Consider the following 11,527-nt stretch of genomic DNA (forward strand, 5'->3'; position numbering starts at 1 on the left):
TCCTCCTCCTCCTCCTCCTCCTCCTCTTCTTCTTCTTCTTCTTCTTCTTCTTCTTCTTCTTCTTCTTCTTCTTCTTCTTCTTCTTCTACTGTGTGAAGCAGTATGCTGGACTAGATGGAAGTAGTTGTGGTGGCTACAAGCGTAGACAGCTTCACGAGGGGACTGGAGAAACACATGGAGCAGAGGTCCATTGGTGGCTATTAGCCACAATGTACAGATGGGACATTCTGTCTGGGGCAGTGGTGCTCTGTATTCTTGGTGTTTGGGGGCAAGAATGGGAGGGCTTCTGGAGTTCTCGACCCACTGGTGGACCTCCTGATGTCCTCTGGGCTTTGGCCACTGTGTGACTGGACAGGCCATTGGCCTGATCCAACATGGCTTCTCTTATGTTCTTATGACCACTGGTCTGGTCTAGCAGGACTCTTCTTAAGTTCTTACAAGAAAAGGACAAAACTCTGGGTAGGAAGTTAGCTAGAGGGCAAGCTTGGTGAAGACCCTGCTCTGTACTTTATCCAGTACAACCTCTGTAAAGGAGAGGTGACAGTGGAGGCTGTCCCTAAAGTATCTTTCTAAGATAGGCTTTAAGGGTGCCCTTTTTTCTAAGCAGCAGTTCAAATGATGAGCTGCTGGTTGAAATGGGCAGGGTGCATCAACACACGAAGCTGTCTTACACTGGATCAGACCCTTGGTCTATCAAGTTTGGTATTCTCTACTCAGACTGGCAGCAACTCTCCAGGGTCTCAGGCAGAGGGTCATTCACATCACCTAGAAGCTGACCCTTATAACTGGAGATGCCAGGGATTGAACCTGGGACCTTCTGCATGCTAAGAAGACACTCTGCCACTGAGCCACGGCCCCTCCCCTAGGATAACTCCTAGCTTCCTGCTACAAGAGAAGATGTGTAGCTACTCCTTGGCCGGGTAGAACTGATGTAGGGTTTCAAGAAATCTCAGGCCATGGCTCATTTTCTCTCAGAGAATTCTAGGACAAAGTCAACATTTGTGACTTTGGGGGCACTGCCAAGCCCGGTCTTCTCACTGGTAGCAGGAATCAGGGCTCTTTTTTTGTTTTAAGAGGTGCCGGAACTCTCAAGAGAGAAATGCAGTTTTTAATCTGTATACTGAAAACTCATGAACTTTTAAAAACATTTTTGAAATTGTCAAAGAGGTTCTGGAACTCTGTTCCGGTGCGTTTCCCCAGAAAAAAAGCGCTGGGCCCTTCTTGTTAGGGAGGGAAATGGAGCGCCCAGAAAGCCCTTCCTTGGTCCAGTGTGTAATTGTTCCAGAAGAAGGCACCTGCCTGTTGCCCTCTGCACAGACAATGCAGAAGGTAACTGAGTTCCCCAGCACTGAAGGAGCTGTGCATGGACTGGAGAGACTCCACTCCATCCTTCTCCTCTTTTGTGCCGCCCCCCCCCCGGACCAGCCAGGTGAAATGCTTGCTCGCAGCAGCTGCTATACCCCAACTGCTTGTGGGCTTCAACAGCCGACGCACAAGCCAGTAGCAGATCCCAGTGTGTCCATCTGCTTGAAAGGACCATTTGGTAGGTGGCTGCATCACCCCAATGCCACTTATTCTGGAACCTTTCCAGGCCATGCCATGCCAACGTTATGCCGATGTCGTGCCAACATCACGGTCATGCGGGTGTAAATATGATGTTGTGCTGACATCGATTCTCCCATGCTATTCAATCTATATGACTCTGTATCAGGCCTGTAGCTACAGTGGGGCCTCCAGGGGCCCGGCCTCCCGGGGCCCAGCCTCCCCCAATTTCCTTCCAAGGCCACACAACTTTTGGGAAGAAGCAGGGGGAGGCCCCACGCACCTGTGCTCCAAGCCATGAATTCGCACCTTGGAGTGGAGCCCCTGCTTCTCCCTCAAATTGTTTAAAGGGTCCCTTTAAAAGCTTTGAGGGAGAAGGGGGGGAGGCCATGAATTTCAGTGTCCCCCAACTTTTTAAAAGGCCCTCCCTATTTATTTTTTTAAAAAAATCCTGGCTACAGGCCTGCTCTGTATGTTGGTCTTAAGACCATAATAATAAAACTATAACTATAATCTATAGGAGAAAGCATTTGTAGTTTTTGAATGGGATGCCGTCAATATGCTCGTCACACCCAGCTCTGTATCTCTCTCTCCAAATCCCTTGGTGATGCACTAGAAGTCTTGAGCTACTGCCTGACTGATGTGGTTAAATGGCTGAGAGTGAACAAGTTGAAACTGAAACCTGACAAGATGAAGGTAATGCTGGTCAGGAAGATTAAGATCTCGAAGGACATGGTGCTTTTTAATTTTGATGGGACTTAGCTGACCCTGGCTGACTTTTGGGTCCTTTCTGCATTTGCCTGCCGCTCCGGATTTTCTCAGTGTTTGAGTCGAGGCAATTTAAGTCCACAGCATCCAAATAACCTGGGGCAACAGCAGGCTGAAACCGGGCTGACCACTGAAGGGAGGGGATGTAATGCAGAATGGGGGGGGGGAACCCAGAATAAAAATAAGGTTGAACTCGATTTTAGAAGAAGAAGAAGAAGAGACTGGATTTATACCCCGCCCTTCACTTCGAGTCTCAGAGCGTCTTACAAACTCCATTCCCTTCCCCTCCCCACAACAGACACCCTGTGAGGTGGGTGGGGCTGAGAGAACTCTAACACAAACTGCTCTTTTTCAAGGACAGCTGTGCCAGAGCTTGTGACTGACCGAAGGTCACCCAGCCAGGTGCAAGTGGAGGAGTGGGGAATCAAACCCGGTTCTCCCAGATTAGAGTCCGCACACTTAACCACTACACCAAACTGGCAGGGGGGGGGGGGGGGGGGGGGAAACCTGGATTAAAAAGAAGGTTGAATTCGATCTTAATGCAGATTGCTTGGAGGACACCTAATGCAGAATTGCTTGGAGGACACCGTGGTGATCATGGATTATAAGGAGAGTGCAGAAAGGGCCTTGGTTAAGAGTCTAGGGGTTATACAGGATCCAGCATTACTGCTGGAGAAGCAAGATAATGCAGTTGGGGCAAAGAAACACCCCTTTCTTCCAACTTAATTTAGCCCAGAAGATGCCCCCTAGCTTTACTTGGTCAATCTGGCTGTGTGGATCCATGCCACAGGGACCTCAAGACTAGACTATTGTCATTCGCTCTACATGGGTCTGGCCTTGAAGTTGGCTTGGAGCCTCCAGTTAGTGCAGAATTCTGCAGCTTGGTTGTGATCAGGTGGCGCATGCATAGTACACCCATTCTGCAGCCATTCTATTGGCTGCCCATCAGTTACCAGGTTCAATTAAGGTATTGGCTTCAGGGGTCATTTCCTGCAGGAGCACACAGGAGCGGAGCTCCGGCAGTAAAGAGCCCAGGGGGCGGGCACATGCAACAAGCCCCGCCCCCTGCTCCCAGCAGCCCTCAGTCAGAGGAAGAAGCAGCCAGGTAAGTTGCAGAGGGCCCCTCCCCGGTCCAAAACAGTCCAGTGGCACCTTTAAGACCAAGTTTTATTCAGGTCCAAGCTCTCCCTCCTCTGCGAGGACAGATCTGCACGTCCCCCCCCCAATAGTTAGCAAACCAAAACAGTCCAGTGGAGCCTGAGCGGTGGGTGTTCCCTTCTGACACACGTCCGATGATGTCAGGGGGTGTGGCATATGCAAATAAATTATGCTAATGAGTTATGCTAATGAGCTCCTGCACCTCTTTTTCTACAAAATGACCCCTGATTTGGCTTTCATATACCATCTTATCTGCACGATCACTTCTTCTGTGCCCCACCACAATAGATCCATGCTTCTGAGCAGAGCCTCTTAAAGATGCCACCCTGCCAATGGGCAAGAGCAACAACTGCCCATACATATGCATGTTCTTCTGCACCTTGTGGAAAGCCGTGAGACCTGCTGGTGTGTTCATGGCTTTTACGAACAACAGAGGAATTGTGCACTCTAACACTACTCAGGAGAAGCCCACAGCCCAGAGCCCGACAGATTAAAAAGAGTCTCAGTGCCAGGGGTCATTTCGTAGAAAAAGAGGTGCAGGAGCTCATTAGCATAACATATTAGCATTTGCGTATGCCACACTCCCTGACATCACCGGAAGTGTGTCAGAAAGCAACACCCACCACTCAGGCACCACTGGACTGTTTTGGATTGCTAGCTATTAGGGGGGGGACACGCAGATCTGCCCTCACAGAGGAGGAAGAGCTTGTACCTGAAGGCGGACCGGGAGGGGGGGCTCTGCAACTTACCTGGCTGCTTCTTGCTCCTCATGGCCCAACTGAGGGCTGCTGGGAGCAGGAGGCGGGGCTTGTTGCATGTGCCCGCCCCCTGGGCTCCTTACTGCCGGAGCTCCACTCCTGTGCGCTCCCGCAGGAAATGACCCATGCTCAGTGCAATCCTCAGCAGAGATCCGTCCTACCAAGTCCATTAAAGATGATGGATTTAGAAAGGAGTAACTCTGCTTAGGATGGTAAATAAGCCTTGCTGTTGGTTTAACTTCATGTGTGCATGGCATGTGAATGACCAATCGCCGACAAGATGGACCCATGACTTTTCCCCGAGGTTCAGAACATGAGAGTTTCACACCAACCTGGACGCTCCACCTAGCCAACACGAACCTGATCGAGGGCTTTGACTCAAGACATCAAAAGCCACAGAGCCTGGCCTCATCTGCACACTGCTCCCCAGCCTAACCGTACCCAACAGCTGGCTGAGGTCAGGAACCTGACCGATGCTCCCTCTAAGCTGTGGAGTCTTGTGAGCAAATATTTGGCTTTGTGAGCCACTGGCATTCAAGTTGTGAGCAAGCAGTTTGGCTCCTGCGTAAGTTAGTTTGCTCTGGAGCTGTCCTTCCTGAGCCAAGACAAAAATGTGTGTGCCAGAGGCTAAAAAACTGTGAGCTAGCTCACACTAACAGCTTAGAGGGATCACTGAACCTGACCCTAGCGGCCTTCAAAGATGGTGCTGTAGCAAAGGGCCTTCTCTAATATCTGGCTCGAACTGAGGAGCAAAGAATCTTTGCCAAGAGACGCGAGACAACACCGTGGAGTGTGGGTTTGTTGGCTCTCATGCGGCTCAAACGCTCTCATTTGCAAACTCTTCCTCTTCTCCCCCCCCCCCTTTTCCTGAGAGGCATTAGAGTGAATCAAAGCAGGGAAAGAAGAGCTGATTTAGTGCTCTGGGGAAAGGGGTGGAGAAGAAAGGAGCAGATCACAAAAGCCGGTGTCAAATGGGGATCAGGCACCTCCTTGAGGCATGTAGCACGGAGAATGAATTACGAATTGGTGAGCATCCAAATACACCTTCCTCCGATGAAAGCTGATCTCAGCCTTCGGGGATGCAGGAAGCGTGTACAGTAGCCACACCTGGCCGTGCGCAGAGTGTTTGGGCAGCCTACTGCCGGAGCGGGACGGAGTGTGTGTCATCAGCAGAGGAAATCTTAAGGCCACTCCAGCTTGGGCTGCCCGCCAAGGCCTGCCAGTCTCGCACAGCAAATTGAGCGGCCACTTCCCCCCTCCACACGCACCGTTACCCCCAACGCTCTGCTGAGGTTACAGTTTCCTGGCCTTCCTTTGCTGACAAAAGAGAGAGCGCTCTTGTGGGGGATGTGGGACCGTTCCACCTCATTTCCAGAGTCCCAACAGGGTTTGGGAGGCCTGGCTTTGACCACACCTTAGATATCCATTTTCCCTGTCAAAGGATCATTGTTCGGCCTGATAAGTGAGCTCATCCCTCTGGCAAACTCAATGAGGCATGGAGATCCTCTCTGAAGGGAGCTGCTGTGCCAAATCCACATCTGTCAGGTTAAGCAATCGGAGCCATGGGCTCCAGCTCCTTCTGGAAGTCTGCTTGCGCTTTCACTCTGGTCTCTGATGGACACAGAAAAGGTTCAGTCCTGGGCCCCTTTGGTGAGGAGAGCTTCAATCCTTGGCACCTCCCGTGAGAAGAGCTTGCTGGGAAATGCCTCCCTCAAGAACCCAACAAGCCCCTGCGAGGTAACTCTGTGGCTCAGAGGTTCGTATCGGTGCCAGCAGGGGCACACAGAAGTTTATCAGTGTCACTTTTTTAAAAAGAAAATACAGCATGACCACAATAAATGAACAAAATCCGAATGTAGCAAAAGGCAGCCCTGGCCTTCTGTTTGCAAGACCTGAGCGAGGCTGACAACGACAGGATGTTGTGGAGGTCATTTATTCATAGGGTCCGCCACAAGTTAGAAGTAGCTTGATGGCACATAAAACAAGTAGAAGCTTCTTTTGGGCTAAAGCTCACTTCATCGATGCAACAAAGAGAAGAGCCGTGCCCATAGGGGCCCTGGTGCCGAAGTGCCTGCAGATTCCATGAGTTGGGCAGGATTCAATCAATGATCCGGTATCCCATTTCTGGCAGTGGTCAGCCAAGCAATTGCAGATGAAGAAGAAGAGATTGGATTTATACCCCGCCCTTCACTACCCAAAGGTGTCTCAGAGTGGCTGACAAACTCCTTTCCCTCCCCCTCCGCACAACAGACACCCTATGAGGTAGGCGGGGCTGAGAGAGCTCTGACGGAGACTGCTCTTTTTCAAGAACAGCTCCGACAGAACTGTGGCTTGCCCAAGGTCATCCACCAGGTGCAAGTGGAGGAGAGGGGAATCAAACCTGATTCTTCCAGATTAGAGTCCACGCACTTAACCACAACACCAAACTGCTTGTAATGGCCTGCTTTAATGGTAGGATTTTGTTATCTACTCTGAAAATGGTCAAAGTTAAGCACAGAGAACCGAGTTTGGACCGGCCCACCCAAACTGGGCACTTTTCCTGTTTGGAATGTTTCCTGCTAAACTCGCGCAGGTTTCAAGCTCGGTTTCCATGCGTCAGTCTATTTTGACCCCCTTGGGCAATGAACAGTTTAGCTGTCCTACTTGTCATAAAACTTCAATCCTCCCCCCCCCGCTTTGAACTACAAACGAAACAGTGTTCTTATCACTGTACATCTTTGCAGCACCCGAATCTGCTAAATGAGCACAGAATTCTTTGGGTGCAGCGTTGAGGGGGCTGGGTTGGAAAGCGTGCAGGCCAAAGCTCCAGCAGGCAACACCCGGGTGTCTTTGATGGTGGCTCCACACTTGCTGAGGACACCATCTCCATTCTTGCTTCTGAGCACTGCAGCCACAATTCCTAGTGGCTAGTCTTTGTGGGGTCCCCCCCACAGGGGCTCAGACTTTCAGCCAAGAAGGAATGGGTGCATGTAGCCCAACCTAGTCAACTGAGCAGGTTTGTCCAATTGATTTCAGCCGAGCACGATTCAGCTGGCTTGAGACCCAAGAACACATGAAACTGGCCTTAAACTGAATCAGGTCCTTGGTCCATCAAAGTCAGTAACGTTGGCTCAGACTGGCAGCAGCTCTCCAAGGTCTCAGGCAGAGGTCTTTCACACACCCTACTGACAGATCTCTTAACTGGAGATACTGGGGATTGAACCTGGGACCTCCTGCATGCCAAGCAGATGCTCTACCACTGAGCCACAGCCCCCTCTCCAAAGTATCTCAAGCCATGACGTGAGACCCAAAAGTTGTCCTTTGTAAAAAGTAAAGTGTGCTGTCCAGTCGCAGGTGATTCATGGTGACCCCATGAAGTTCAACCTCATGGGGTTTTTCAGGGCAAGAGATCGGCAGGAGTGGCTCTGGTCTTCCTCTGCATAGCGGCTCTGGTCTTCCATGGTGGTCTCCCATCCAAGTACCAACCCTGCTTAGTTTCCAAGCTCTGATGAGATTGAGATAGCCTGAGCTATCCGGGGTGGTACTCTCATAGGAGAACCCTTTACAAATGACACACATATCATTTTGGCTTCAGGTTTTTGCCATCTTTTGCAACAGGGTTCCCGGTGGGCTTTGGTGATGGTCTCACTGCTCCAAGATCAATCCAATATTAAATTTCCTTCTTCGGACCCTCTGGAGAACGACCAACACAGCGATCTCATGCAGACACATGAGGATTCCAGCTCCCCGGTCCAGGAAGTAAGTTGCATTTGTCTTCCTTTCTCATTCAGCACTAATCTAGGCAGAAAGGACTGGCTGCTGGGCCGTGGCAAAGCCGTGGAAGCCCCCCTTCCTACGGCATGCAATCCAGTCTGGCCAGCTGCTGGGCTTCAGGATTTCTCAGTGGCCAGGAATACCTGGCTGTTAAAAGATTAGTTCCTTTAGAAACATCAGGATGCGGACAGCATGGAGCAGGTGCAGAGGAGAGCGATGAGGATGATTGGGGGGGGAGGCCTGGAGACCACGGCCCATGAGGAAAGGCTGAGGGACTTGGGAATGTTTAGTCTGGAGAAGAGGAGGCTGGGGGGGACGGGACATGATTGCGCTCTTGAAGTATTTGAAGGGCTGTCCCTTAGAGGAGGGCAGGGAGCTGGTCCTGTGGGCAGCAGAGGAGAGGACTTGCAATCACATGGCTTGAAATTAAGGGCGGGAAGGTACCGCCTGGATCTTAGGAAGAACTTTTTGACAGAGTTGTGCCACAGTGGAATCAGCTGCCTAGGGCGGTGGTGCGCTCCCCCTCAATGGCAGTCTTCAAGCAGCGGCTGGACAAACACTTGTCAGGGATGCTCTAAGCTGATCCTGCATTGAGCAGGGGGTGGGACTAGATGGCCTGTGTAGCCCGTTCCAGCTCTGTGATTCTGTGATGCTATGACCAGATGTGCCTTGCTGGGGGAACCCAGAGACCCCCTAGTTCATCTTTCTCTTTGCACCAGGGCCCAGTCAGGCGTCTGCTGAAAACACACCGGCAGCTTCTTGTAACTGTTGTTTGGCCCTTGACGGTATTTTGGAGGTGTCATTCAACGGTAGAACTGTTGATAGAGTTATCAACTTTTACGAGGGAGGTGTGTTGGGTGACCCACCCTGTTGCTTTCTCTTTCCTGGCTGCGGTAGCTTGTTTTATGTTATAGAGTTATCAGTTGAGCCTGCCAAAAGCCATCTAGAGGGCAGCCACGCCGCAACGTGGCAATGAGTTCATTGCGAAGTACCTCCTTCTGTCTGTACCGTATCTACTGCCTGGGTATCCCAGTTTCTGGGATTATAAAACAGAGAGAAAGACAAGAGAGAGAATGTTCTCTGCCTACTGTCAGTCATTCCCCAGGTTGTCTAATTTTGAACATGGCCAGGAAAACGTGGATAGAAAAATAAACAGGCCGTGTTACAGGGAAGTGGGATTTTAAAAATCTAAACCTGAGGGCCCTCCAGGTTTGCAGAAAAAACTGAAAAGTAAAATTATGTGACAGGAATTTACAAATCCCCGTAAAGAAGAAGAAGAGAAGAGATTGGATTTATACCCCGCCCTTCACTACCCAAGGGAGTCTCAGAGCGGCTTACAAACTCCTTCCCCTCCCCACAACAGACACAGACCCTGTGAGGTAGGTGGGGCTGAGAGAGCTCTTGACAGAAACTGCTATTTTGTTCAAGAACAGCTGTGCCAGAACTATGGCTTGCCCAAGGTCATCCAGCAGGTGCAAGTGGAAGAGTGGGGAATCAAACCCGGTTCTCCCAGATTAGAGTCTGCGCAGTTAACCACTACACCAAACCTGAGATCACATGACAGCATGTCACATGATCAACCACCATCTTTGGAACTGATTAACAGTCCCCAAGATCCACTGATGGGGGACAGGGCTACCAGGAGGGGGGAAAGGCAATGGCTGGAGGAGGAGGGCCGTGAATGCCAGCAGTGTTTGGGCAGGGAGGGAGGCAGTGGGGCATTCACCCCCCCAAAAAAATCAAGGGGCACCACTGTGGGGGGAAGGTGGCAGCTGGAGGAGGCATGAGCTGAGCACTGATGCTGTTTGAACTGGGAGGGAAGCTGTGACCAGTAGTGGACTGGACTGTCTTAGTCAGTGCTCAGCACCTGCCTCCTCTAGTTTGGTGTAGTGGTTAAGAGCATGGACTCTAATCTGGGAGAACCAGGTTTGATTCCCCACTCCTCCATGTGCAGCTGCTGGTGTGACCTTGGGTCAGTCACAAATTCTCTCAGAGCTGTCCTCTCAAAAGCAGTTTCTGTCAAGAGCTCTCTCAGCCCCAACTTCCTCACAGGGCATCTGTTGTGGGGAGGGGAAGGGAAAAGAGTTTGTAAGCTGCTCTGAGACTCTGAGTGAAAGGTGGGGTATAAATCCAATCTCCTCCTCCTCCTCCTACTCCTCCTCCTCCTGGCACAGACTTCCTTCCTTCCTTCCTTCCTTCCTGGTGACAAGAAAGGGGTGGTAGCAGGACCAAAAAAAGAGGGAGCAGTGGAAGGGCTGGGGGAGGTGAGGGCCAGTTTTAGGGGGTAACTGGGGGGAGAAAGACGAAACCGTGGAAGGAAAGAAATGGGTGGAGGAGGGGGGGTGGAGAAAGGTAGCGGTGTGGTGGTGGTGTCAGAAGCCAAAGGACAAAGCAGGGACGGCTGAGGGAATTTCCCTGTGAATTTTTCATGGGTTCTATCTAATGATGAACGATGGCCTCAGAGTATGGCTGGAAAACAATCTGCACAATGGAGCCATGTGCAGATAGAGCATTCCCCCCACCCCCACAAGCCTGGGGGAAGGTACAGATTTGCTGAAAAATCCGAAACATGAAGAAGAAGAAAAATACACCGTAGGGCTTCCAAACCCTAACAGCACAGAAAGCGGAATCGTTAAGAAAATAATGCCTCCGGGATCTCCTGACAGCAACATGAGATCTCAGTGACCATTCTGGGGGTTCCCAGGCACCCCCCAACCACGTTACCAGGGAATCTAGGCCTCAATAGTGTCCGCATAGGGGAGGGGGGGACTGGAAAAGGTAAGAGACAGGACAGGAGGGAGGGGAGTTGAACCTGGATGGGGAAGGGGCAGAAGTGGGGGAGGGAAGGGGGGGGGGGGGGGAGGGGAGGGAGCAGTGACTGCCAGGGGAGATATAGGAAATGGTGGATTTGTTGGTGGGAGTGGAGGAGCTCTAGGTACTGCCAGAGAGGGGCAAGGAGGAAAAGCAAGAGGGAGAGAAGGAGTCGGGAGCAATTAGATCCCCACCCCACCCTATGAGTCACACGAACACACATGAACACATGAAGCAGCCTTACATTGAATCAGACCCCTGCACTCCCTCAAAGTCAGTATTGTCTACTCAGACTGGCAGCAGCTCTCCAGGGTTCCAGGCAGAGGTCTTCCATAGCAGCTCTCCAGGGTTTCAGGAGGAGGTCTTCCACGTCACCTGCTGCCAGATCCTTTAACTGGAGATGCCAGGGACCGAAGCTGGGACCTTCTGCATGCCACGCAGATGCTCTGCCACTGAGCCATGGCCCCTCCCCAAACACAGTGCCTGGCCACGTGCAAGAGGCGTGGCTTGTTCATTCCATTTCCATGCAACCTTCATCGTATCCCTGGCTCTGCATATCTTGCCTTTCACGCTCCCTGAACTGAAACTCCCCCTCCCAAAAATATATATATATCTTTATTTCAATAACTGAACTTGGGTTCTAATGGCTACCCACAGCTCGCTCTAGATAAAGGTTCCCCGTATATCCCCACCCCAGTATCAACTGCAGCCCAACACAGAAGTGATGTTCATCCTAT

General features: G+C 51.2%; 1 protein-coding gene across 2 annotated transcripts in view; it reads left to right on the forward strand.

Annotated features, from left to right (window-relative positions):
• FOXN1 (forkhead box N1) overlaps positions 1-11,527 on the forward strand; it is a 73,616-nt gene that overhangs the window by 23,349 nt on the left and 38,740 nt on the right. For both annotated transcript variants that reach the window (XM_015421879.1, XM_015421880.1), the window contains exon 2: positions 7,824-7,964. In XM_015421879.1, the coding sequence (XP_015277365.1) occupies positions 7,845-7,964 (120 nt within the window). In that variant the 5' untranslated portion in view covers positions 7,824-7,844. The remainder of the gene's footprint in view (positions 1-7,823; positions 7,965-11,527) is intronic.

Source organism: Gekko japonicus, unplaced genomic scaffold (assembly GCF_001447785.1).
Source record: "Gekko japonicus isolate JY-2015 unplaced genomic scaffold, Gekko_japonicus_V1.1 scaffold21, whole genome shotgun sequence".
NCBI classification, from domain to species: domain Eukaryota; kingdom Metazoa; phylum Chordata; class Lepidosauria; order Squamata; family Gekkonidae; genus Gekko; species Gekko japonicus.